Raw genomic sequence first — 27,050 nt, 5'->3', positions numbered from 1 at the left:
ATCATTTAAATAATTTAACTCGAGAAGATACCTACAAGATACCTACAAGATCGAAGACTACAGCAGTGCAGAGAGCTGGATTACTGCTAACACAAATTTCAAATACGAAAGTGTTACTTTTGTTGTAACAATCAACAGCTTTTCTCAATATTTAGTACCGGGGGAAGGGACAGGATTAAGGAAGTGAGAGTCAAATTTAAATATACACCATCTACTAAGGTATTTGCCTCCAATTCTTTTCCTGTGAAATTATTCTACCACTTAGGTAATCAGGAATTTGAATTTAGAGTAAGAGTGGGAAATAAACAAGATATTTTGGTCAAGATGTGATTTTCATTTGATAGTCATACTCAGAATTGTAGCACTCAGGCAGGAATGGGTCAAAACTTCAAGAAATACAAAGCAGCATCAAGAGATTTTAATCATCCATCATTAAACATCATAATCTCATTAAATGTTTGGCAATGCCTTGGCATAGACTTTCAGTTAGGGTTAGGGTTAGGATTAGGGTTAGGGTTAGTCTGTTGAGTCTAAATGGCAATCCAGGTGTGCAGGTAATTTTAAATTCACTTTCTAGACTTTTTTTCAAAATTTATACATTGCTACTAAAAGGAGCAATAGCTATAATAAGCTATATTTTTTAATTTTTAAAATTAATTTTTATTGGAGTATAGTTGATTTACCATGTTGTGTTAGTTTCTGCTGTACAGCAAAGTGAATCAGTTATACATATACATATATCCACTCTTTTTTAGATTCTATTCCCATATAGGTCATTACAGAGTATTGAGTAGAGTTCCCCTGTGCTATACAGTAGGTTCTTATTAGTTATCTATTTTATATATGGTAGTGTGTATATGTCAATCCCAATCTCCCAATTTAACCCTCCTTCCCCAAGCCATATTTTCTTATAGGTTAAAACACAATGCAAAATATATACACACATGTGTGTATATATATTTCTATAAAAAAACATAGAAAAACTAGGCTTGTAACCTTTTATACATGTAAAATGTAAAAATTACTTTAAAAAAGTCTCATATCTGTATCAATAGAATCATAGTTCTTCAGGGCAGGAAAGAGTTATAACAGCTAACGTTTATTAACGTTAACAGTAGCACTTACTCCACGAAAAACTGCTTTACACCTAAAATAACTCCTTTAAAGCTCACAAGGTGGTATTATTCCCCATTTCACAAATGAGAAAACAGACACAGAAATTACTTGCCCAAGGTCACCAGAGGGTAAAAGGCAGAGCTAGATTCAAACCCAGAAGTCAGACTCCAAATTTAATGCTTTTAATTGCATTACCTTAAAATCAATGGAGGGGAAGCTCAAAAATATACATTTGATATTTTTAAAGTGTTAAACCAAAAATGTGGAAAACAGACAAACTGTCAGGTCACATGACCAAATGCTAACAGTAGGTATGTGAGTAGTAAGGGAATGGGTGATTCTTTTTTTCTTAATCCCTTTCCCCAGTCTTCACAGCATTTCAATTTTCTGTAATCTTATGATTGATGCGCGCGCACACACACACAAAGCAGTCCTGTGGAGACTAAAAACATTGGTCGAAATAAGAAAGCAGAAGAGATTCAATCATTCGAAATTAGTCCCTTACAGTAAAGGGAGATTCCAGGCACTCCTCCAAAAACAGCATGCGGTATTACCCCGGGGGGTTCAGAAGGAGGAAGGCATATTATAAATTATATTTCTAATTAAGTAACCGATATTAAGTACAACATGCAATAAAAAGTCACATTTCACCTTAAGATTTGAGATGAAAGGAAAATGCTTGATTTTCCACAGTCACCCACTTTAACTTTCACCGCCAGTTTGAAGACAAAAAGACAATATAGCTAATACAAGCTAACTGGGTATCGTCAGAAACAAGGGTAGAAATAGTTGTAAAATTATCTAACACCTTGCTCCTTAAGAAAGAGAGTATCTGCGTAATTTTAAAAAAATGCTTCTTCTAGCAAATTGCAGAACCTACCCCTTGAAAATCAATATATTATACGTTCATACAGGGATTATTGGAACTGCAAGAGTTGAGCTTCCTATTGAAGTGTGGTAATAGGTACAAAAAAGGTTTTGGGGAAAAGGGGCAGGGAATGGCAGTAATTTGCAAGGCTGGTTAATTTCACACAAGGTTTTAAGATGCCTCTTGTTACAGGCAAGGTGCAATGGAGCCACAAAGATGTGACAGACTGGACTGTCCTAGTCCTCCTAGTCCTCCCAATCTCGTAGGAACAGGCTCAAGGCCATCATTAAATGAAATGAGGAGACCAGCGGAAGTGCCAGACCGGGTGGACAGGGCTCAGAAACGTTAGGGCTTATGGAGCCCGAAATCGCTGCAGGACTCATGAGAGAGGAAATGTCAGTCCCTGCGCCAGGGAACAAGAGACCAGATCCCAGAGCAGCATCCCTCCCCCTTATCCAGGGCTGGGACCCTGGGCCGGGGCAGGGAGGTGGCAGCGATGGGGAGACGAGGCTCCGGGGAAGCTCGGGTCTCCGTAGCAGTTCTGCCCGGGGCTGTTGGGCGCCCTCAACCAGGCCTCACCTGGGCAACGGAGCATCCTGGAGGCAGTGAAGCGGCTGAGGCTGCCAACTGCCCGGGAAGCCACCATCTTGAGCAGAAGAGGACGAAAGTGGAAGGCGCTTCAAGTCGGGGGAGCCAAGCAGAGGACTTTTCTTTCCGTAGTCTGGCTCTGGCCAGGTGCCCGATGTACTGCCTGACTAAAACCGCTATGGCGAGCTGCCGCCGGTTCCTTAACCTCGCCCTTTGCTTCTGGTTAACCGGGCGGAAAGGACACCTTCTCCGCGGGGAGGAAGGAAGGTCAGGGAAGAGAGGGACAGAGTTCCGGATTTTCCAGTCAGGCAGCCGGAGGGCAGCCCGGAAGGCCTGCGAAGCCCGCGGAGCCGGTGGGAAGGTTGAAGGGTCCTTTCTCGGCAGGGCCCGCCCCTTGATCCAGTCGGGGCCCGTCGCTCGGATCCAAACCTTGCTGGCAGCTGGAGTCTGAGCCCACGCGAGCTAAGGTGAGACGGCGCGTGCCCTCGGCTTTCCGCCTGGCCTTTCCCCGGCGAGTTCTGCACTTCCTTTCCCACCTACTACGCCCGCGGCCTCCTCCTCTCCCTGGGGCTGTGGAGTTCGAGGGAGCGGAAGGAAGCTTCTCAATGGGGCTCTCCCGTACCAGGGCAATTTGGGCAGTAATTTGGCCTAGCCTTCGGTTTGTAGCTTAGAGCAGCGGTGTCGCCTGTGTCTTTTAATTTATCATCGCATGTTAACGAACTGTTGGCTTGTGTTTGTGTCGGTTTAAAGCGCTGGCCTGTGTTCCAGTGTTGTTGTTTCACCTGCTTTGCCTGGAGCCAGGCCGGCGGCAATAGAGATTCGGTACAGGGCCCGGGGTTTACCCCTTTTATGTTACCGAGGGTGGGTCTCGGTCGTGTGGCTTTTTCGGGACTCGAATGTGGGAGGAGCTGAGACATGCCTGTGTCCCGCTCCGAGATCCAGGGCTCAAGATTATTTTCTAATCCGGAGGGGACCCGGAGATCATCCGGTCATTCATCATCCCCTTCACTTTATCGGTGAAGCCCATGAATCAGGGTGAATGAGTTTACCCATGGCCGCAGGTGGTAGAAATAGGCCTAGAGGTCTGTTAACTTCTAGTCAAGAGCTCTGCATTGCCTGAAAGCTGTTTTTGTGCTGGAAAGATAGGCTTGAGTCCTGGAATCAAGTGATTGACTACAAAAAGTAATGTTGAGGGCCCTCTAGGCCCTTTCACCATCCTCTCATTTAATCTTCACGATCCCAAAATTGTTATTTACATTTTGTAGATGAAGTTTGGGAGGCTCGGAGATTATGTAAATTTTCTGGTAGGTGGCAGAGCCAGGATTCGGCCATAAATTTAAGTCTCACTGTTCACCGGATTGACTGTTCCGCAGGAGAGGGAGCAGGAAGAGGCAGGGGTAAATGGCAGGGAAGTTGAGACTGAATTGAGGAGTATGGAAAGAAAGAAGAGAGGTTTCTGTTTAAAGTTCAAGTCAAATAGTGAATCCCCCATCACTGTGAACACCTTAAGCAGAAACTGCATGAGCAGTGATCTCTTAATTTGCAGAAAGGATTCTTTATGACCTCCAAAGGGCTTCCATCTCATAAGGTTTTTACAGTTCAAAGCTTGCCTCCTGCCCACATAATGCTCTTTCTGCATCTAATTCGGTGTAGCACTTACTGTTTAGATCAAGAGTGGCAAACTTTTTCTGTAAAGGGCCAGATAGTAAAGAGTTTAGGTTTCACAACCCACATTGATCTCCGTCACATATTCCTTGTTTTGTTTTGCTCTACAACTTTTTAAAAATGTAAAATCTGTTGTTAGCTAGAGACCCATGGGTTGAAGTTTGCCATCCCCTGATTTAGGTCACGCTTTTGGCTCTTGATTTTTTTGTTTCCTGTATTCTGAGCAAAATCATAAGCTCCATCAAGGGCAGAAATGTTATGCTTCTCACTGTGTCTTACATAAAGGGTAACTAAATACATTTATACCATCACCCACTAAAATTAATAGCAAACACATGTATAACCCTTACTATGTATCAGGCACTGTTCTAAGTGCCATATATATATATATATATATATATATACACACACCTCACAACAACCTATGAAGTAGGTACTTTAATTATCTACAGTTTACAGGTGCATCTTACAGATGAATTATCTACATCTTACTCCTAAAACAGAGAAAGAAAATGGCCTTTGGAGGTCATCAAGAATCCTTTTTGCAAATTAAGTAGCTTGCTTAAGGTCATACAGCTAGGGTACAGCCAGGATTTGGATTGGGCGGTTTGCCTTTAGTGTTTGTGCTATTAAGGATATTGTGGACTGTGTCTTAATGATACTGTAATAATGAGCTGTTAGAGCCACTCCATCTTGCTTTCATTACTTGTTTAGCCCCTTCTTCATGTTACTTGCTCCTAGGTTCCTGCAACTTCATGCATCTTTCTATAGTTGCACACCCTACTCAAGCCTACCCAGGCTTCCCAAATCCTTGAGTCAAAATGTATTTCCTAAAGCTTAAAGCGGATGACAATAACTAGGTCATATATTGCTTAGTCCTTCTTTCTTTTGAAATCTGTCTCTACTTTTTATTAATTTTTGATGGGATGTATATTCTATTTAATTTTTTTCCCAGAAACTTCAGGAAGTCTAAAGAAAATAACTATACCAATAACTCCACCACCCAAAGATAACTACTGTTAACATTTGCTTTGTATTTTTCTGGACTTTTTAAATGCATTTGTATGTTTTCATCTATCTATCAAGATACTAGTATATGCAGATTTTCTATAAAACTAGAATTATACTGTACATTAAAAATAAGATGCTCATTGTAAAAAAAATTTTAAGAAGACAGAAGAATATAAAATGACAGTCCCTCTTTATCTCTTCCATATATAGATTCAGCTTTATGGATTTTCGTCTCTTTCTGTCATAAAATGGAGTCTTACTATATATATTATTCTGCAGTCTGCTTTTTCATTTAATATATGTTGTGGACATCTTTGCATGTCATTATATACATGTATGTCATTATGTTTCATTTTTCTTTACAAACTGCTGAACAGTATTCCATGGTATGTTTGTAATATTATAATTTATTTAACCATTTCCTCCTGTATGCATCTACATCTTGAGTATTTCTATTGGCTAGAGATCTATGATTGCTACATATACAACTTGAATATTTCTGTTGCTTAAAGACCAATAAGAAGAATTACTAGGCTCAGAAATTGACAATTCAGAATCTGAGAGAGAAATAAAAATTGCCTCCCAAAAAGGCCTTACCAATTATACTTTTATCAACTGTATATGGAAGTGCTTAAATAAATCCATTCTCACAAGAATTGTGTGCTAACCATATTTTTAATTTTTGCCACTTAATAACCCCAAAATGACCTTGTTTTAATTAAAAAAAATTTTATTGTTAGTGAGGTTGAACATTTAAATTTTTATTTATTTGACATTTTTTTTCTTCTGTGAATTGCTCATTTTTCCTTTTGGTCATGTTTCAGGAAGGAGCCTTCCAGCTGCAAATAACAGAAAATTAAACTTAAATTGGCTTAATAAAGGGGATTTGTTGACTCACAGAACGGAAAAGCACAGTGGGAGGGTGGGTTTCAGATACGATTCAATCAGGGCTCTAGTTTCTTTTTTCTGAATTTTCAGCTCTGTCCTCCTTTGAGACCAGCTCTACCCTTAAACTAGCTTTTATCATGTTTGCAAACTGCTCTAGCCATGCCAAGCCTCAGAAGGAAAGAGTATGTTCCAGAATTCCAGGCAGAAGACTTGAATGTCAGACTGACTAAGACCATCCCTAAATCGATACCAGTGGTCAAGGCAATACCATGCACCATTATTTTAGGCCTTGGTTGCCTGAACCAAAGAGAATGAGATTATTCTGATTGGTTTAAACCCTGGAGTTGAGCTGGATTCAGTCCCATGTAAACCACATGTGGCAACTACATAATGGTGTGAAATGGATATTGGGGTGAAAACCACAGATTCCATTATAGATTGCTTCTCTTTTTCCTGTAATTTGTAGAAGTTCTTTATGGAGTATGGGATTTAGCCCTTTGTTTTCCATGTTACAAATACTTTCTCTGAATCTATTGTTTGCCTTTTAACTTTATTTTAGTGTCTTTTGCTATGTAGATATTTTAAATGCTTCTTTAATCAGTTCTTTTAGTTATTCTTTTCCATTATGGCCTCTAGGTTTTATACCATATGTTGGAAGCCTTTCCCCAAGATTATAAAAATATTCTCTGATATATTCTTGTAGTAAGCTAGAAAAATATATATTTAGATTAATGCATCTGTAATTTGTACTTATAGTGTGAGCTATGGATCTAATTTTTTTTCAAATGGTTAGCCATTTTCCCAACAAATCTATTGAGTAATTCACCTTTCTCCCACTTATTTGAAATGTTATCTTTATTACATACTAAATGCTCATACACATGAGTATGCTTCTGAACTTGCTACATCCTGTTCTGTTGATTAGTTTCATTTATTACTGTGCCAGAATTGAACTGTTTAATTACTGGTACTTTATAGAAAGTTTTGATATCTGTTAGAGCAAGGTCCCCCTTTTTTTCAATCAATATTTTCTTGACTAGTTTCATGAATTTTATTTCAAGAGGAACTTTACTTATGGGGATTTATATTCCAGACTCAAGTGGCATCAAATGTAGCTTCTGGAAAAGTGGTGCCCATCTCATGGGCCAATTTGTGTCTCCAGGGCCAGAGTCCCTTGAGTATACCTAGGCTGGTAAGCCTAGAGGTTGGACTCCTCCATCTCTTTCCAATCCATATATTTGGTAAATGTGGTTTTTTTTTCTTTTTGGAAGCCACAGGGCATCTGTTTTTAGTCAATGATGACCTAAGAAAAGTTAAACAAGGCTTTTATATTGGCTGTTGCTGTGTAACAAATTAGTCCAAAATTTAGCAGCTTAAAACAGTAAAAATTGATTATCTCATACAGTTTCTGACGGTCAGGAATTTGGGGGCAAATTAGCTGGGTCGTTCTGACTTTGACTTTCTCATGAGGTTGCAGTCAGAATGCTGGCGAGGGCTGTAGTCATCTGAAAGCTTGTCTGCGCTAGAGGATTCACTTCCAAGCTCAGTCACATGGCTGTTGGCAGGAGGTGTCAGTTCCTCATCACCAGAGCCTCTTCATCGGGCTGCTCCTGAGGTGCCAGCTGGCTTCCCCTAGACCGAGTGATCTGAGAGACGGACCAAGACGGGAGCTGCAGGATCTCTTAACAGCCTAATCTCGAAAGTGACATCTCATCATTGCTGATGTATTCTTTTGTTACACAGACCAACTATGTAAATAAGAATTCAGGGAAGTGGAATTACTGATCAAAAGTTAGGTGCAGTTGCAGTTTTTTGACAGTTACAATAATTGCCAAATTGCCCTCCATAGTGATGCACCTGTGGAGGTGCCATCAGTTTACACCCTCAGCAGCAGTGTATGAGAGAGCCTGTGTGTGCAGGCTCCCACATGATGAATACCAGCCCTTAAGTCAAATATTATACCTCGGTGCCGTTTTAATTTGTATTTCCCTTATGAATGAGATTGAACATCTTTTCATGTATCTAAGAGCCATTTGTATTGATATTTCTGTTTCTGTGAACGGTTTGTTCATATCCTTTGCCAATTTTTTTCTTACTGATTTGTAGGAACTCATTTTTGGGAATTTAGGGAAGTATTTAATATATTTTATATATTTTAACATAGAGGGGTTTATATTTTTATTATTTTGAAATAATATCAAGCTTATAAAAAAGTAGCAAGTGCAGTGTATGAACTTCTTTTTCTTACAGCAGTTAAGATGTGATACTGCACTATCTCTGAATACTTTAGTGTGTATCCCCTTCAAATACAAACATTCCATAAGGCATTCTGCATAATCACAATACAACCATCAAAATCAGGAAGTTCACATTGGTAGCTTCATGATCATGTCCAGCAGGCTCTACTCCTTTGGCCCTAGAGAAAAGCGTAAACTCTGGAGCTAGACTATCTGGCTTCAAATCACAGCTCTGCCTCTTACTAGTCTTTCAATCCCTGTATGCCTCCGTTTCTCATCTCTTACGAAGGGTGTAATAATCATGCGTACTTCATAGGTCCTTGTGAGGATTAGATGGGTTACTGCTTAGATTAGTGGTTTGTATACTATGTCAGTGTAGCTATTATATTATTAGAGGAAGGGTAGTTGGTAATAGAGTAAATTTTAAAGTATTTTATAGTAGTCATGGATGAGATATCAGAGATCATAGACTACACTCTAAGCTACAAATTGTTCAAATAACCCAGAAAGTCTTTTTGTTCTTCTCTTTTTAGATTTAAGAATGACTTCCCTCTTGACTTACACTTTAAAATATCTTCCCAGTACATCACAATGGACCCTCAGATTTTGTAAGTTTCATTTCTTTCTTTTTAAGATTAGATTTGGTTGTGTAAGCATCTTGCACAGACATGGAATTGTACTGCTTTTTGTAAACACTTTATTTTGTCTTCCAGCTATGAGACCTCTGAGCTGTTCCTCCCAGTTACGAGCTGCCGCAGGTACAGTAATTTGTAAAAAAAAGAAAGAAAGAAAAAAAAAGTCTGATTTAGAAGTTAGATTCTAGAATCTAAATTTGTGAATTTTGAATAAAAACCAAAACTAGTTTGCTAACTCTCCCTTTTGTTGAGCAACATGAACATCACTGTTGCCTTTAAATTAAAACAATATAGGACCAATCAGTAACAACAGTACATGGTGTAGGGTGGGCTCGAGGATGTTGACAGGAGGCTGCTTTCTGGGATATGGAGCCTGATGGAGTCACGCAGGTTCCATGAACCTTACTGGTCAGTTTAATCAGCTACTGGCTGTCAGTCCTAGAGATGATTAGCGTACAAACACTCTGGAGACTGCTGTGGAGCCAAAAGGTAACTTTTCAAACTTTCAGTGACAGGCTTCTCTGTTAATGAATATCCTCTTAGTCCATGTGCAAGAGGATGTGTGCATGAAATAGGTGTGACTGTGGAACCAGTTAATAACGGAAGGTTGTTCAGTCAGTATGAAATGAAAAAGGAAGGAAATTTGTTGATTTTATATGGTCTTTTAGACCCTTGGTAAAGACTTCTTCACTGTTGAATACATACTTTTGCAGAACCTACTGTAGGTATGTATCTTCACTGTCCAGCGCTAAAAATCCCCAGACAGGTTCTCCTTGCCTGGGTCCTGTATTGACTATGACTTCTGATTTTGGTTTTATTATGGTGTTTCTACTTGAATAATAGCTTAATAGAAAAAGCGTCTTACTAGGATTCAGAAGACCTCTGCTCTGTTCCAGTTCTACTTCTTTCTGGGCAGTTTGGCCTTGAACCGATCACTTTACTTCCCTGTGCTTTAGTTTCTTTATCTAAAAAAGAATAATAATTTTAGTCTTGTTAACCTCAAGTAGTTATGAAGATATTTCATAGCACTTTGAAAACTGTAAACTCAATATAAGTACAAGGTAGGAATTCCCTGGAGGTCCAGTGGTTAGGACTCTGTGCTTCCACTGCAGGGGGTATGGGTTCGATCTCTGGTTGGGGAATTAAGATCCCGCATATCACGTGGCTCGGCCAAAAAAAAAAAATATATATATATATATATGTACAAGATGATATTTTTATATTGTTTTACATAAGTATATTAGCAGGGGTCTGTTGCCTAATCTCACCTAGAAAAGTTTCACGTTGCCATGTAACAAATATATTTTCTGTGGCCTCTAAATTCTAATTAGAATATAGATTTGTATAGGCTCACAAAGAATAATTCCTTTCTATCTCATTTCACCTTTTCCCTAATTCTAATGTTCACCCAGGACTTTGCAGTCAGACAGATAGATCTGATTCTTTGCCAACCAGAAGAAGGTCACATTGCATACCAACAGAGGGAAGGCATTTTTGTGGCACATAGAGTATTCTATTTCATATTGCTCTTAAAGTGTTTTGTGTTTCTGTCTCCCCAACTATGTTGTGAGCCCTTCTGAGACTTAAGACTTTTAGAGTCCCTGGTGTCTAACACTGTCCTAGCGATTTCTGTTAACGTTGATGGTGATAGTGGTGCAAGAGGGCACATGATAAGACAAAGGAATGTAACCAGCTGATTTGAGGGGAGGGAGTGGGAATGTACCCATGCTGAACAGGTTTTAGGTTGCAGTAATTTTGTAACTAATTCCTCTTGGATTGCATGTGAATATGCTTGACGGTGCTGTTAGGATGAAGGAATTAGAATAGAGGGGTACAGGTTTATTGATGTTTCCAGTCATCAGGTTGACTGGAAATGTGTCTGATGGAAATTTTGACTTATTTGATGGCTGTATATACTATGCATCTTCCTTGACTTACAATAGGGTTACATCCTGACAAATCCATCATAAGTTGAAAATATTGTAAGTCAGGACTTCCCTGGTGGCACAGTGGTTAAGAATCCGCCTGCCAATGCAGGGGACATGGGTTTGGTCCTTGGTCCGGGAAGATCCCACCTGCCGCGGAGCAACTAAGCCTGTGCGCCACAACTACTGAGCCTGTGCTCTAGAGCCCGCAAACCACAACTACTGAGCCCGTGTGCCACAACTACTGAAGCCCATGCACCTAGAACCTGTGCTCTGCAACAAGAGAAGCCACTGCAATGAGAAGCCTGCGCACCACAACAAAGAGTAGCCCCCACTTGTCACAACTAGAGAAACGCCCATGCTCAGCAATGAAGACCCAATGCAGCCAAAAATAAATAAATAAATGAATAAGTTTGTTAAAAAAAAAAAGAATATATTGTAAGTCAGAAATGCATTTAGTACATCTAATCTACCAAACATCATAGCTTAGCCTAGCCTACCTTAAACGTGCTCAGAACACGTTGGGCAAAATCATCTAACACAGGCCTATTTTATAATAAAGTATTGAATGTCATGTAATTTATTGCATATTGTACTGAAAGTGAAAAACAGAATGGTTGTATGAGTATAGAATGGTTGTAAGTGTATTGGTCGTTTACCCCTGTGATTGTGTGACTGACTGGGAGCTATGGCTCACTGCTGCCCAGCATCATGAGAGAGTATCATACCACTTACTGCTAGCCTGGGAAAAAAATGAAAATTCAGAATTCAAAGTATGGTTTCTACTGAATGTGTATTGCTTTTGCACCATCCTAAAGTTAAAAATTCATAAGTTGAACCATGGAAAGTCAAGGACCATCTGTTTATCTATATATCTATATCCACAGACATACATATATATAAAACAATGGTATACTATATGGCATGTCATCTCTCTGCTTTGATTGATTTTTTTTTAAATGAAAGGTCTTTTGTTTATTTATTTATTTATTTATTTTTGGCTGCGTTGGATCTTCGTTACTGTGCGCGGGCTTTCTCTAGTTGCGGTGAGCAGGGACTCCTCTTCGTTGTGGTGCGTGGGCTTCTCATAGCAGTGGCTTCTCGTTGCGGAGCACGGGCTCTAGGCACACGGGCTTCAGTAATTGTGGCACGTGGGCTCAGTAGTTGTGGCTTGTGGGCTCTAGAGTGCAGGCTCAGTAGTTGTGGCACACAGGCTTAGTTGCTCCGCGGCATGTGGGATCTTCCTGGACCAGGGCTTGAACCCGTGTACCCTGCATTGACGGGTGGATTCTTAATCACTGTGCCACCAGGGAAGCCCTGATTTTTTTTTTTTTTTTTGGCTGCATTGGGTCTTCGTTGCTGTGCGTGGGCTTTTCTCTGGATGCGGCGAGGGGGGGCTACTCTTCATTGCGGCGCGCGGGCTTCTCATTCTGGTGGCTTCTCGTTGCGGAGCACAGGCTCTAGGCACATGGGCTTCAGTAGTTGTGGAATGCGGGCTCAGTAGTTGTGGCTCACGGGCTCTAAGCACAGGCCCAGTAGTTGTGGCACATGGGCTTAGTTCCTCCGTGGCATGTGGAATCTTCCTGGGCTAGGAATCGAACCTGTGTCCCCTCCATTGGCAGGCGGATTCTTAACCACTGCGCCACCAGGGAAGCCCTCTGCTTTGATTTTAATTATGTATGTGAAATACAGAATGTATATGTCAGCCATAGAATACTAGGTTTGGAGTTGGGAGGAGTGCTTGAGGTCATCTAATCTAGCTCCCATATTTGCAAATAAGAAATTTTTGGCAGAGCAGGGACTAGCACCCAGATATTTTAACCCCCTATTCAGATTCTTATACTACATTGCTACTGAGTGCGCATAGCACTGTGGAATATATAAAAAAGAGCCTTTGAGAAAATTCTGATGTGATTAGGAGCCAGTGTTCACATGAAACAGAATTAGAGTCCTTTGGGTGACTGTTCAATATATAATGAATATTATTTTTAAATGTGACTTCCAGTATTACTTTAATTACTTTATAATATGCTAAATTGTTTGGCCAATTTTTGCCCCATAGGTTGCCCTAGAAGTTAAGAGGCAGGAACTACAGGTGGCTGTAGTTATCAGGGAAGGCTTTATTTAGGAGGTGGAATGTGAACTAGGCCTTAAGGGTAGGTAAGGATTAGATGGACAGAAAGGAGCCACTCAGATGGGAGGGTATATGAATGAAGGCAAGGGGTGTGCAATGAAGTCAAGGCTGTGAGGCACTGGGGGCTTGCTCATCTTGCTACATGTTGAGAAGTGGTGGAGAATGTTTTTGGATCATTCAGTTGGAACCAGGTAAAGCAAGGAATTTGTTGGAAGAGTTAGGAATTTGAATTTTATCTGAAAGTGTGTAAAAGGAACATGCGGTCAGTTCTTAAAAAGTGAAATGATGTGATGGTATGTCATCTGACTTTTCCTCTCATCACTTTATTCTCTCCAAGGTCAGTGACAAGTAATCTGCAGATCTTCAGACTTAGCGGCCTTTTTTCAGTCCTCATTCTCCTTGAGTGTTGAAATATTTGACCATCCTCTGCTCCTTGATACTCTCCTGCCTTTGCTTTCATGTACTGTTTTCTCCTCAGTCTCCTACCACCTCTCAAGTTTACCCTCTGTCCCACATTTTCTCTCTGCCCTCTAAATGTGGGGAGATCACAAAACCAAGTGTCTTTTATTGTGAGTAAGGGGCCCATTCAAGTTAGGGAGAAGAGGGCTTGAGTACTACAGCTAGGGAGGTATTAGGAACCAAGCAGCTCTAGGGGCAGCCACTTTGTCTCAGTCATGGCCACATGGTGTGTCACTTTCCTGGCCTTCCTGCTTCTCTTTATATATATTCTTCTTCACTCCTCTTGCTGGCTTCTTTGCTCGCTCAGGGTTTTTGCTGCCCCATAACTCTGACTTAAAAATAATTTCAGTTTATTATCACCCTGGTTCTTCCTCATGGCATTTTTTCAGCTTCAACTAATTGGTATTTTTCTCCATGCTTTGCTTAGATTCCTGTGAGAGAGAATCAGATGCAGCTTATCACTTGTAGGTAGATGACGTGGGTTACTGGTTGGCCACTCTATGGATTGACTTCAGGTAGTCAGGTAGTACCCACCCTGAATCTAACCAGCTTTGGGTGTGGGCTTAGGGACATGACGTCTATGATTGCCCCTTTGCAGGGACTCTAAGCAGGGCAGCTCCATTTAGAGGGGGCTATGGGTGAGCAGGCACTGCAAAATATGTCTCTACTTTTCTTCTGTTTTTTTTGTTTGTTTGTTTTTTGTTTTTTTTTTTGAGGGTAGAAAGCGAGATTTATTGAGTACACTGCAAGGGAGCAGCGGGCGAGACCAAGAGGGGGTCTTCCCTGGGGGAAGAGAAACTGGGCTTCATTTTGGTCCCTTTTGGTCACGCTTGGATTAATGTTCTACCCTTATGGTGGTTAGGGCTACGTATGTCATAGCTCAATCTTCCTGGTATACCAACTGCTTGCGACCGTTGGTAATTTCCATTGGGGGAGGGTGTGATTGTCTTATCTTGAAAGGACCTCCCCAGCCTAAGATGGCTGTTGTATTGTTAAGCTCCACATTTCCCCCCAACAGATCAGCAAAGTCAAATCACTGACATCTGGGTGACAATATCATCTCATGCTACTTCTGCTGAGAAGGGGCGATGTGGGGTCCCAGTTGGCTTTGCTGATCAGCTCTGGGGCTGTGGGATAGTGTGTGAATAGAAATTTGGGGAGGCCTGTTCAAGAGTAGTCAACTATATTGATTCTAGTGGTTGGAATCCTTGTCTTGTCACCATTTGTAGCTTGATGGAATGAAATCGTTTTTTTAGTGACTCACTTGAAGTACCTGGAAATGTTGGTGGATCAGGATGGACGGTCCTCAAGGGAGGATGGAAAGAGAAGGGGAATCTCACAGCATGCCTGGATTCGCCAAGCCGCTGCTGCCGACTGCACCAGGCGTTGGAAGTGAGGAGTACCAAGGCTAGGGCCAAAGGACATTGCCACCCGATTAGGCAGGGACGGTTGGTCGGTATGGGACTGGGTTTTAGGTCCGCTGAAGAGTTGCCTTGGCCAGGATACGCAGTCCCCCGGTCTCCAGGGACCTCAGACCATTGGCAGTGTTGAAGAGGAGAAAAGACCATTTCCAGAATGTACCCCTTAGGGCGAGAGCAAGTTGGAGTCTCATCCTGGAGGCCTTTGGGTCCCACCAAGGAGCAGACGTGGCCATTTGCCCTGAGTCAGCAGGCCGATCGCTACCTGTTGGAAGACGGATCAGAAAAGGCAGAGAGAGGAGAGAGCGGTCTGGTCCCTGTACTGGCCATCAAAATGCCCACAGAGTGTGGCAATGGGGCTGGCAACATGGGTGGTGAAAGAATTTACCAAGCCAGAAGTGAGGGTAGAAAGCGAGATTTATTGAGTACAACGTAAGGGAGTGGCAGGCAAGACCAAGGGGGCATCTGCCTCTTCTGTATTCTAAAATGCATATATATCATGGCTCTCCCAGCTACACCTCACTTCTCTTTGGAGCTTTAGTTTTGCATTTCTAGCTCTCTGTCAAATGTACATATCCACCTGGGTGTCTCTCCATCACCTCAAAGTTAGCATGTTTAAAATTGAGGTCACTTTTCTTCCAAAACCAGTTCTTACTCTGTGTAGAATAACTAGGTTTTCTTAGTCTCTAAGCTTCCTTTATAATCCTGTTTTCCTTTCTTTCCATATCTGATTGGTCACCAAAATACATAGTCTTCCTTTATAAAATCTCTTGTATTGGTCCCTTCCTTTCCATTCACAATGATACTGCCTTTATTTTGGCCATTAGCACTACAGGCTTGTTTTTGCTACAGTCTCCTTGATAATCTCCACGTGCCTGTATCTCCTTCACCAATTAGAGCTGCGAGGAGAATCTTTGTACCCCATTTTATCATGACTCTTAGCTTTCACTACTATTTTCTTAAAGTTGGTTGTCGATATTTATCATAAGTAGCTCTCTATGACATAAGTGGGTGTGGTAAGGTGATTGTTAAAATTTTATTACCAATTCTTTAGGATTTTTCTCTATCTCTGGTAATGAAGGAATGGTGATAGGAGATGAATTTCAGCATTAACGGCAATAAGAAAAGAATGAGACACATGTAGATACACAAACACAGAGATCTTCCAGCTATATTGTTAAGTCAGAAAAGTAAACATAATACACAAGTGTGTGCATGTACATGCATAAAAAGAAAAAAAGTGGTAAAGTATATACACCAAATTAGCAGTATCTACCTCTGGGAAGGCAATTACATGGCAGCAGAGGACATAAAGAGGGAACTTTAGTTTTACTCTCCATATTTTAGTTATGTTTATCTTTCTCTTCTTTTAACCACCGGGATATGTTCATGTTTTATTTTTTAATTAAAACATTAGAGAAAGGTTGCTCTCTTTTTTTAAAATTTATTTTATATATTTATTTTTGGCTGCGTTGGGTCTTTGTTGCTGCGCACGGGCTTTCTCTAGTTGTGGCGAGCGGGGGCTACTCTTTGTTGCGGTGCACAGGCTTCTTATTGCAGAGCACGGGCTTCAGTAGTTGCGGCTCGCGGGCTGTAGGCGTGTGGGCTCAGTAGTTGTGGTGCACGGGCTTAGTTGCTTCGCGGTATGTGGGATCTTCCCGGGCCAGGGCTTGAACCCATGTCCCCTGGCAGGCGAATTCCTAACCACTGCGCCACCAGGGAAGCCCCAAGGTTGCTCTTTTGATGTTAGAAAATAACTAGACAAATTGAGCCAGAATTCAGGAAGCATTCTGGGTTTTTGTAGAATGGCAGTAGTCACCAACCAAATGCCTTTATTTCTACATAGAAAAGCAAGAATATTAAGCTATATGAAGACTAAACGATATCAGTCATTGTAACTTCTAATATTAGGGGCAGGCTTAATTGATTGCTTTCAGTGGAATAGATTGTCAAACATTTGATTTAAAAAAACCCAAAAAACAATTTGTTAATGGCATAAACAACCTTATCATTAGGTATAATCTCTGTATTTAAATATTTTTTGGAAATTTGTAAATGCTAGTTAATTTCTTAATCTTTTTTTTTTTTTTTAGTTGAAGTGGTTTGGTAAATGACAAATGCAACTTGGCATTGAATGATATAATTCTTCTTAGAATGTCTGTCTTTAAAAATGTAAAAAGTGGGCTTCCCCGGTGGCGTAGTGGTTGGGAGTCCGCCTGCCAATGCAGGGGACACGGGTTCGTGTCCCGGTCCGGGAGGATCCCACATGCCGCGGAGCGGCTGGGCCCGTGAGCCGTGGTCGCTGGGCCTGCGTGTCCGGAGCCTGTGCTCCGCGACGGGAGAGGCCACAGCAGTGAGAGGCTCGCGTACCGCAAAAAAAAAAAAAATGTAAAAAGTCATTTGACTTCATATATATTTTTTTTTTTAAGATTTTTTTGATGTGGACCATTTTTAAAGTGTTTATCGAATTTGTTACAATACTGCTTCTGTTTTATGTTTTTGTGGTTTTTTTGTCCCCGAGGTATGTGGGATCGTAGCTCCCTGACAGGGATCCAACCCGCACCCCCTGCATTGGAAGGTGAAATCTTAACCATTGGACTGCTAGGGAAATCCCTGACTTCATATATTTTAGTTAATTGTTCTTTGAACTTTCTCTTAAAGCTGTCCAGGCGAAATCGAAGCGAACCTTAGCCAAACCCAACCTGAGGAACATTGTGGTGGTGGATGGTGTCCGCACTCCATTTTTGCTGTCAGGCACTTCGTAAGTATGAAATGATTTTGCTACATGTTCTTTCTTTCTGTCTTTTTCTTTTTTCTCTCCAGCTGTATTGAGGTGTGGTTAACAAATAATAACTGTATATATATATATATATGTATATATATGTATATATATATACATATTAAAAAACTGTATATATATATGTATATACATTGTGAAATGATTACCACAGTCGAGTTAATTAACACATCCATCACCCCATGTACTTTATTTATTCCTTTTTTTAAGGCACTTTCAAAAGGGATCTTTGTCAGTGTAACCCAGTAGGTAATACTATTGCTAGTGGACTAATATATGAAAAACATTTTCATGAAATTAATACAGAATAAGTCAAGCCAGTGGTGAAATAATGTGACAAAATTTGTTTTTTATCCATTCTGCTGAGTAAGCCTCATGTAGTGTTAGATTGAACCAGTCATATTTTAAAAACCTAGTGTGGGACCAGATAGTTTGCTTCTAACAGAGATATCCTTTCCTCATCTGAAGATAAGTACTGTACGTTGTTTCTGTGCCTCTTCAGAAGTTTGAATATGGAGGATGTGGGCCCATGGGCATTCTGAAGGGCCTTTAGTCTGTGGCTTTGGTTTCCTGGAAATTATCAGAATTGGAGCTGATGGACTGGTCCAAACCCTGGTACAGCACAACCCCAAATAAATGGAATAAGAATGATCCTAGACCAGCCCCCAAGTTCCCCAGAACCAAACTGCTATTCTCCCTAGACTTTTCTCCTCCTTTTTCGTCCCCAAGTGAGGCCCAGGCTGTCCAAAAGTTGACGATGGGCTTTGGGAACTAGGTGCAAACTAAATGAAACATTGGTTCTATTCTGTTTAGATTGTTCTATTGTTTGTATTTTGAACTAACAGTTACTAACTTAAAAATATTGCTAGGGAATGCCAGGCATCTGCTAAAAATAACAAGACCTTTCTGTACTAATATGGGAAGATCTTGAAGATATGTTAGGTGTAAAAAGCAAGGTTCAGAGCAGTGTGTATAATGGCACCGTTTGTGGAAGATACAGACCTGTGTGTGTGTACGTGTGCACGCGCATACGTACACAAACAATAAACGTTCATTTTTAAACGATGGTTTAGAACCTAGAGAGTATTTTTCTTATATAAGTGAATGCTGGTGAAGTTTCTTCATTCACCCTCTTCTCTCAATATAGTATTATAACTTTCCTGTACTGACACAACAGCAGTAAGAGTAAGAATCTGTAGCTTTAGCAGCAGAGAAGTGATGAGAGGGGATCCTCCTTGTACTCAGCAGTAACAGGGTAGGAAAAGAAAGTTCCATCAAGAGAAAAGTTCTTGGCTAGGAAGACCATTTTTTGGTAAGGGCTGTTTGTATACTGTGTAGAAGTTTGATTCCGACTGTTTTACTAGCTGTTAAAAAAAATACAAACACGCTCAACTATACTTACATTATTTAAACATTTGCTTTGATAATTGGTATTTGCGTGAAGTTTGAGATATTCACATTAGCATAGGGTTTATTCCTTTTGTTGTGTTTTATTATTGTGTTCTAGTTTAATTTAGGATCCTAATTGAGAAAGAAGATAAAGTTCATGAGTAATTTAGTGACACAGAGAAGAGCATTGAGTAACGTAAGAGAATATAATTAATAGAGAAGAAAGAATAAAAATTTTAAGGTAATATTCATGTACAGAACAAAAGTGACCAAAAAATAATATAGAAGGAAGAATTTATAGAGAAGACAAATAGTTAAGTCATATTATTAATCTTATGATTGAGGTGACAAATGAGTCTTCTATAATAGAAGATCATTTTCTAGGTAGAAAAAGATCTTTTTCTGTTTGATTTGAAGAAGCTTTGCTTTCAACTTGAGTGATATTTGAAAAACCAAGTTTTTCTTACAGGTAGAAAGCACTTTGGAAGCACTCCTAGGAGTACACTGCAGCAGTGACATTTGGGAGTCTATCACGCATCCTGGTAGAGAGGGGTATAGGAGCATGAGAATAAAGATTGTAAAATGCTAAATAATTATTGAACTCATAGATTCAGACATTTTAAAATTGACACACAACTTTTTCCCAAGTTATTCTGCTCTAAATTTGAGGGAACTGGTTTTACCTATGAAAGATTTTTAAAACTACTGATGATTCTTCTGTGATTCAGAGTAAAAATAAAAACATTTTTGGATTTTTTAGGTTTTAATTTTTAGGAATTTAAAGAATGAATATTCTTATTTAATCCAATGGTTAAATCTTTGACTTAAAAATAAAGGGCAGTGGTTGAGAGTCCGCCTGCCGATGCAGGGGACATGGGTTCATGCCCCAGTCCAGGAAGATCCCACATGCCGCGGAGCGGCTGGGCCCGTGAGCCATGGCCGCTGAGCCTGCGCGTCCGGAGCCTGTGCTCTGCAACGGGAGAGGCCACAACAGTGAGAGGCCCGCGTACTGCAAAAAAAATAAAGATAAATAAAATAAAGGAGAACTTAAAAGGTGGGGTTTAAATAAAAATATTTTATTAAATAAAATATTAAATGTTAAATATTTAACATGTGTCATGCTGAACAATACGACAGTAGGCAAGATTCTTGTTCGCTTCTTAGCCAGCTCAAAAGGAGTCAAGGCTTGCCAGATTTTTAAGGCTGACAAATAGCAAAGTCACACTATTTCTTCATTTGGAATGATGTTAAGTGCATTTATAGCATCATATGTTAGATTATTTCTTTAGGTATTTCAAACAGAATGAAAAACATTTTTTATTAAAGCTCTAGGCTTTTGGTTTAAATTATTTTCTTTCCCCAGATATAAAGACCTGATGCCACATGATTTGGCTAGAGCAGCGCTTTCGTAAGTAAATGCAGTTTCATTTTAGTTCTTACTTCATTAAAAGTACTTCTCTCCAGTTTTTACACTTGAAATAGCATGTTTAATGGAATTTCCATATCTAAGATATGTTAACTTTTATGTGGTGAGAAAAAACAGTAGATTTTACCGGATTCATTGATTCTTCATTTTAGCCACATGTGCTACACAAATTCAAGCAGCTGGTGAATGTCAGCGACCTTTATTCTGTAGGCGTGACTATTTCTTGGCATGACAGTATTCCTTAATGAGTACTGTAGCTAGCTGCTGGTTGTAAACAATGTAGGGCTAGATTGATCAGGCTAGTCCTACATTGATCAGGCTAAATACAATACATATATTTGATGATTATCTTAGAAACTTCATACTGTACGAGGATAGCTGAACAAATAATGCAAATACAGATGCAGAACCTGTGTATACAGAGGACCAACTGTACTCTGCCATTTTATTTAACGGACATGAGCATCCTCAGATTTTGGTATCCCTGGTGGGATGGGGATGTGGTTATTTATCTAGAAAAAAGCCTAGAATGAGACCTGAAGGTTCCTGTGCAAACCAAATAAAAATGTAAAATTAGATGTGGTTGCATGAGATTGAGATGGAAGAATAATTTGATGAGAGTCAACATGTAAGGCATTATCTTTCATTGATGCTTTGCCTTTGTGTCTTTAAGCAGCTACAGGTCTTTCATAGTTTGAAAAAACCCTTCTTTGCACCTTTTTGCCCATCTTGTTCTGTTTGTTCTCTTCCTGCCAACCTCTAAGAATGAATGAAAGCAGCAGTTGCTTTTCTTTTCTTACTATTCATTTATTCTCCTTAATCCCATAATTGCTTCCATTCCCATTGCTCTACAGTAACTATACTTTGGAAGCTTCTCTTAATAATGACTGTATCACTAAACGCACCAATGTTTTCTCAGACCTCAATGACTTTGTCTTCTGTAGCATTTGACATTGTCAGCTGTACTTGAAACTGTCTTCCTTTGACTTCATGTTACGCCATTACGGTTTTCCTTCCATTTTCTGACTGTTTCTTTTCTACTTCTTAAAAAACTGGATCCTTTCTTCTATCTCGTTTTTAAAGGTATTTTGTAAGTTTTAGTCCTTAGAACTTTGCATTTCTCTGTATGCATGCTTTTCCCTAAAAATCTCATCTACTTAATCTTTTTTTTTTTATGTAGAGGACTTCCAAATCTCTAAATTTGACCTGTTTTCTTAGGTATCTCAAGCTCAGCATGTAAAAAATAAAAATTATCTTTTCCCTGAAGCCAGCTTACTTTCCCATTCCTGATAATGGTGCTCTTTCTGATTATGGTCCCAGGCTGGAGATTTACAGGTTTTTCCTCAACTTTCTGTCTTAAAAGATGTCAACTGTACAATAAAATTGAAAGTGAACACCTAAATACCCCTCACTTAGCATTAATAAGTGTTATTATTTTGCCATGTTTTCTATAGCTATATGGTTTGAAGCATTTGACATTGTTTCAGGCATCTTGATACTTCAGCCTTAAATTCTTCAGCTAGTACTCCTAAGAATGAGGACCTTCTCTGTTATCCACAATGCCATTACCATAGCTAAGATGATAATGATTGTATGATAACTTCTAGTAACCAGTTCATAGTCAAATCCCCCACACTTGTTCCAAGAATGCCCTTTCTTTTAATTTTTTTTTTTTTTCCAAACCAGGACCTGGTCAAAGTTCATATTACAAATGAACATGTCTCTTTGGTCTCTTTTAATTTAGGATGTCCCTGCACTTCACCCGCCATGAGAGTGACTTTTTGAAAAGACCAGGCCAGCTGGCCTGTAGAATGTCCCACATTCTGGATGTTTCTTTGTAGTAATATTTAACTTTCCTCTGAACTTCCTGTAAACTGGAAGTTAGATCTCTAAGCTTGATTAGATTCAGGTTAAACATTTTTTGGTAAGAATGCTTCATAGGTCAAGTGCATGGGTATTGCATCATGTTAAGAGGCGCATGATGTGTAATGTTAAATCTAATCACTCGGTCATGGTGATCAGACCACTAGATCTCTTGATTATAAAGGTGTATTTTTTTCCTTTGCAATTAGTAAGTCACCTGTAAAGTGATATCTTAACACCATGTAAACATCTTGTTCCCCAACAACCTTTGACCAAATGATTTTAGCATTCATTGACAATTTTTGCCTGGATTATTAGTTATTACATTACAGTTACAGTTATGTATACAGTTATGTATACAGTTATACAGTTAACTGTATTACATTACAGTTATTACATTATTACAGTTATTACATTAGAGATTACAAAATTATGACTTTGATCATTCTTTTATTCCTCCTATATTTATTGGTTGGTATTTTTCTGTAAAGAACAGCTTTCCTTTTTTTTTTTTTTTAAGTGATGTGGACTTATAAATTTTTATTTATTAATTGTGTTAAAGCCAAGCTTGGTCACTGTTCTTTTTGAAGCTCAGATTATCCCATAGTTTATCTGTGGGAGTTCCTTCAAGTTGGCTTCTATGGCCCTTTTGTTTTTTAGTATAATATTGTTTTTTGAGTGTAATTTGCATACAATAAAATGCACATATTTTTAAGTATATAGTTTTATGAATTTTGTCAAATGTGTACACCCTTGTTCCTGTTTTTGCTATGGTCCCATTAATCTTTGAGTGCTTTCTTATTTTTGGCACAAAAAAAGATCAGAGAGGTTCACTTTGTACTTTTCTTGCCTTAGACCTGGCCTCAGTCATTTTTTAAAAAGTTAATACCTTTAGGGCTTCCATGGTGGCACAGTGGTTAAGAATCCGCCTGCCAATGCAGGAGACACGAGTTCGAGCACTGGTCCAGGAAGATCCCGCATGCTGCAGAGCAACAAGGCTCGTGTGCCACAGCTACTGAGCCTGCGCTCTAGAGCCCGCGAGCCACAACTACTGAAGCCCGCACGCCTAGAGCCCGTGCTCTGCAACAAGAGAAGCCACCTCAGTGAGAAGCCTCCGCACCGCAACAAATAGTAGCCCCTGCTCGCCGCAACTAGAGAAAGCCCGCACACAGCAACAGAGACCCAATGCAACCAAAAATAATTAATTAATTAATTTAAAAAGAAAAGTTAATACCTTTGCTAGTAAATGGCATTTAGAAACCAAGTCTGAGTTCAAGATGTGCTCATTCCTACTGGAGTGTTATTGCTTCTAGTCTCTATCAGTGATCAGAACTAGAAAAATATGTTATTTAAATTGTGTTTATATTGATATTTCAAATTTAACATAACTGGGATTTTACTCTTTAATTTTCTATTTGTTTCTCTTTTCTTCTTTTTTTAAAAATATTTATTTGGTTGCACCAGGTCTTAGTTGCAGCAGGCGGGCTCCTTAGTTGTTGCATGCGAACTCTTGGTTGCAGCACACATGTGGGATCTAGTGTCCTAACCAGGGATCGAACCTGGGCCCACTGCATTGGGAGCTCAGAGTCCTAACCACTGCACCACCAGGGAAGCTCCCTCTTTGATTTTTGACTGAAAACTTTGGTTTATGTATCTGTTTTATCCTATTTCAAATTATTTTTTTTTAATTTTTTTATTGGGGTATAGTTGATTTATAATCTTATGTTAGTTTCAGGGGTACAACATAGTGATTTAAAACTTTTATAGATTATATTCCAAATTATTTATGATTCTTCCTATTTAAATTGAGCATCAGAGGTTGACTTTTTAAATTAGACTTTAATTTCTTTGATAAGGCGCCACATGCTTGTCAAATTAAGGAAAAGATCCAGTCTCTACTCTTAAATCCAAAGTTAACCTTTTAACCAAAGTTAACTGTAGTGCTTTATGTGATGATCTATGGCACTATCTTGAATGTGTGAAATGTTTCTTTGCTTTGGACTTCTGCTGGCAGGGGTTTGTTGCATCGGACCAGTGTCCCAAAGGATGTTGTTGATTATATCATCTTCGGCACAGTTATACAGGAAGTGAAAACAAGCAATGTGGCTAGAGAGGTGAGTAAAACAAACTTTGTATTGTTTAAAGATTGATAGGAGAATCAATTTGAGTTTTAATTAATAGAATTTACTCTTTAAAAGTTTTTAAAATTCATTAAAGTTATATTTGACTTAAATGTGATTTTACTACTTGAATTATTTTATATTTCAAAGAATTATAGTATAAATCAAATGATGTACACTATACTAGAACATATTTATACTGTATACCAAATCAATTATTTAAGCTGGTTTGTGATATTTTAGTTTGTTTTCTCTTAGGAAAATAGAGATTATGGCAAAGTATGGTTGATGTGACTTTTAGTAATGCTAGATATTGTGGCCTCTAACTTAAAATTTCAACATTTTATAAAGAACTTATTTCATAACATGGTTTTTGTTGGAGGCAGCCTTGCTTATTCATTTTTTCCCTTTGACTAGATGACACATAGGGCAGTTTCTTTTTTTAACTATTTCACAGGTGTTTACTTTTACCCTAGTTGGCAAAGCGCCATGTAGTGTTTATTGGGCGGCTGAGATATGACAGGCCTTGGAACTTCTGCAGCACGTTCTACAGGCATTTCATAATGAATAGTCCAAAAACATTTTCTGGGCTTTGTTTCAATTCAAAAGTGGCTATTTGGGTAAAGTTGGCTCCAAAGCACATTTCAGTGTGCTAAGCATTTTCTTTATTTCTGGTTTGTGCTTGCCATATTATTGTGTTCAGTATAGTTGGAAGGTCAGTAACTTTCACCACTGTCAGCCAAGAGAAGGGGAAACGAGCAGGACTGAAAGTATTTGTTTTGTCCCCCCTTTTTACTCATTAGTATATGTTAAGACTGCTCAAGGCCTGGTGTTACCGAAGTCCGCCATAATCAGCTACTGTATATTGTAAGGGAGGCAGGAAAGAATTAAGAACAGGAAGAGAGGGGCTTCCTGTTGAGAGTAGTTGAGAGTCTGCCTGCCGATGCAGGGGACGCGGGTTCTTGCCCCGGTCCGGGAAGATCCCACATGCCGTGGAGCGGCTGGGCCCATGAGCCATGGCCACTGAGCCTGTGTGTCCGGAGCCTGTGCTCCACAACGGGAGAGGCCACAACAGTGAGAGGCCCACGTACCGCGAAAAAAAAAAAAGAACAGGAAGAGGGTTTTTTTCCCCTGTCCTGATTTTTTTGTTTTTCCTGGATCTTCACACTTCTAAATGTATCAAATATGACAACTTCATGAGTATATCAACATTTTCAACTTTTATATTCTGAAAAAAACAAAGTGACTCTTGTAAGAGTGCTTAAAAAGTAAATATTGAATAAATCTGTTTCAGTTTTCTCTATATTTCTGTTCTATCCCAACACTAAAGCCATAATGCTTTTTTTCTAAATTTTTTTCTGGAAATTTTATGTCCATATGCAAATCTCAGCTATTGATTGACATGTGGTAGATTCCCTCTCCCAGCCCTGTACTAATACTAAAGGCTAAATTGAGGGGATATATTATAAGTATGTCTCTCTATAGTTGTTTTGTAACCTAAAGGCTACTGTGACTACCAGCTAGAAAACTTTAAGCACCTGTTGTCTGTATTAATAGTGTAATAATGAAATCCTGAAAGGCTTCTGCTGCTGAGTTCCCATGAACCTGACTTCACTGAAAGGCCTCAGCATACTTCCCTGCTCTCCAACTTAACTAAGAGGCATTTTCCTCCTTTCCCCTCATTGTACTATCTAGAGCCTAAGCTTGCCTTGAGAGCTATTCAGACTTTAAATAGAAACATGTAGACAAGGTTCACCATCAACCACTTCTATTTAAAGTTCCTTCAATCTTGAGAGTCATCTGGGGCCAAGGGTGTGACACAGGCTAGAAAGGACCACGTGAGGATCAGGCCATTACAACCTCAGTGCCCTTTACACTTGCCCTACTGGGAAGCTCTCCTCCCCTTCCCCTTGGAGACTTGCCTCTCTCTTCCTTCTGGGTTGGTTTACATTGAGAGGCTGAGGTGCACTTGCCAGTGGGTAGTTTTCAACAGAGTGTTGGGCACTTAGTATCAGGCCTCACTGGAAAGACCAGAGTAAGGTCATGTTGCATGTACACTACTGTAACACATTTATGTCCCTATGGATTATGGTGAATGGTGGTAAATGCAGTAACTAGTATAGGTAGTATAAGTATGAAGACAAAAATCAGTTAAGAAGCAGAACCCTTTAATCTCAGCTTTGGAAACATGTTAACCTTACCAAATTATAGAAAATCTTGTATTCTGAGGATAAATAGTTTGAGAAAAAGGCCACTAAAAATTAATTCCCTTAATAGGAACCAGAATTTCATAGTAAATGATGGTGGGGGAGATGAGCTGTTGAGAGCTTTGTTTTTAAAGTGAAAATTTAATATTATAAAAGTAAGTATTTTATTTTTGCATCTATGCATTAGTTACTTACATAAACAAAAATGGAATCAGGCATTCATTGTTTTTTTGGCAGCATAATTTACTCAATAAATAGTATAATAAAATAATAGATGTCCTCATGTCCATTTTTAGATTAAAGG

General features: G+C 39.4%; 2 protein-coding genes across 3 annotated transcripts in view; one reads left to right on the top strand and one right to left on the bottom strand.

Annotated features, from left to right (window-relative positions):
* Positions 1-2,806, bottom strand: part of HADHA (hydroxyacyl-CoA dehydrogenase trifunctional multienzyme complex subunit alpha) — a 54,256-nt gene extending 51,450 nt beyond the window's left edge. The window contains exon 1 of the mRNA XM_067703514.1: positions 2,564-2,806. Within this exon, the coding sequence (XP_067559615.1) occupies positions 2,564-2,630 (67 nt within the window). The 5' untranslated portion in view covers positions 2,631-2,806. The remainder of the gene's footprint in view (positions 1-2,563) is intronic.
* A 98-nt stretch (positions 2,807-2,904) lies between these two features.
* Positions 2,905-27,050, top strand: part of HADHB (hydroxyacyl-CoA dehydrogenase trifunctional multienzyme complex subunit beta) — a 36,271-nt gene continuing 12,125 nt past the window's right edge. The window contains exons 1-6 of one of the 2 annotated variants that reach the window (XM_067703530.1): positions 2,905-3,039; positions 8,907-8,981; positions 9,087-9,131; positions 17,606-17,705; positions 20,494-20,538; positions 24,434-24,533. In XM_067703530.1, the coding sequence (XP_067559631.1) occupies positions 8,915-8,981; positions 9,087-9,131; positions 17,606-17,705; positions 20,494-20,538; positions 24,434-24,533 (357 nt within the window). In that variant the 5' untranslated portion in view covers positions 2,905-3,039; positions 8,907-8,914. The remainder of the gene's footprint in view (positions 3,040-8,906; positions 8,982-9,086; positions 9,132-17,605; positions 17,706-20,493; positions 20,539-24,433; positions 24,534-27,050) is intronic. The other variant, XM_067703531.1, reaches the window with a different exon arrangement.

This window comes from Pseudorca crassidens, chromosome 14, assembly GCF_039906515.1.
Source record: "Pseudorca crassidens isolate mPseCra1 chromosome 14, mPseCra1.hap1, whole genome shotgun sequence".
NCBI lineage: Eukaryota > Metazoa > Chordata > Mammalia > Artiodactyla > Delphinidae > Pseudorca > Pseudorca crassidens.
Note: the sequence above shows the minus strand (reverse complement) of the source record. Positions and strands in the feature narration are given on the sequence as shown.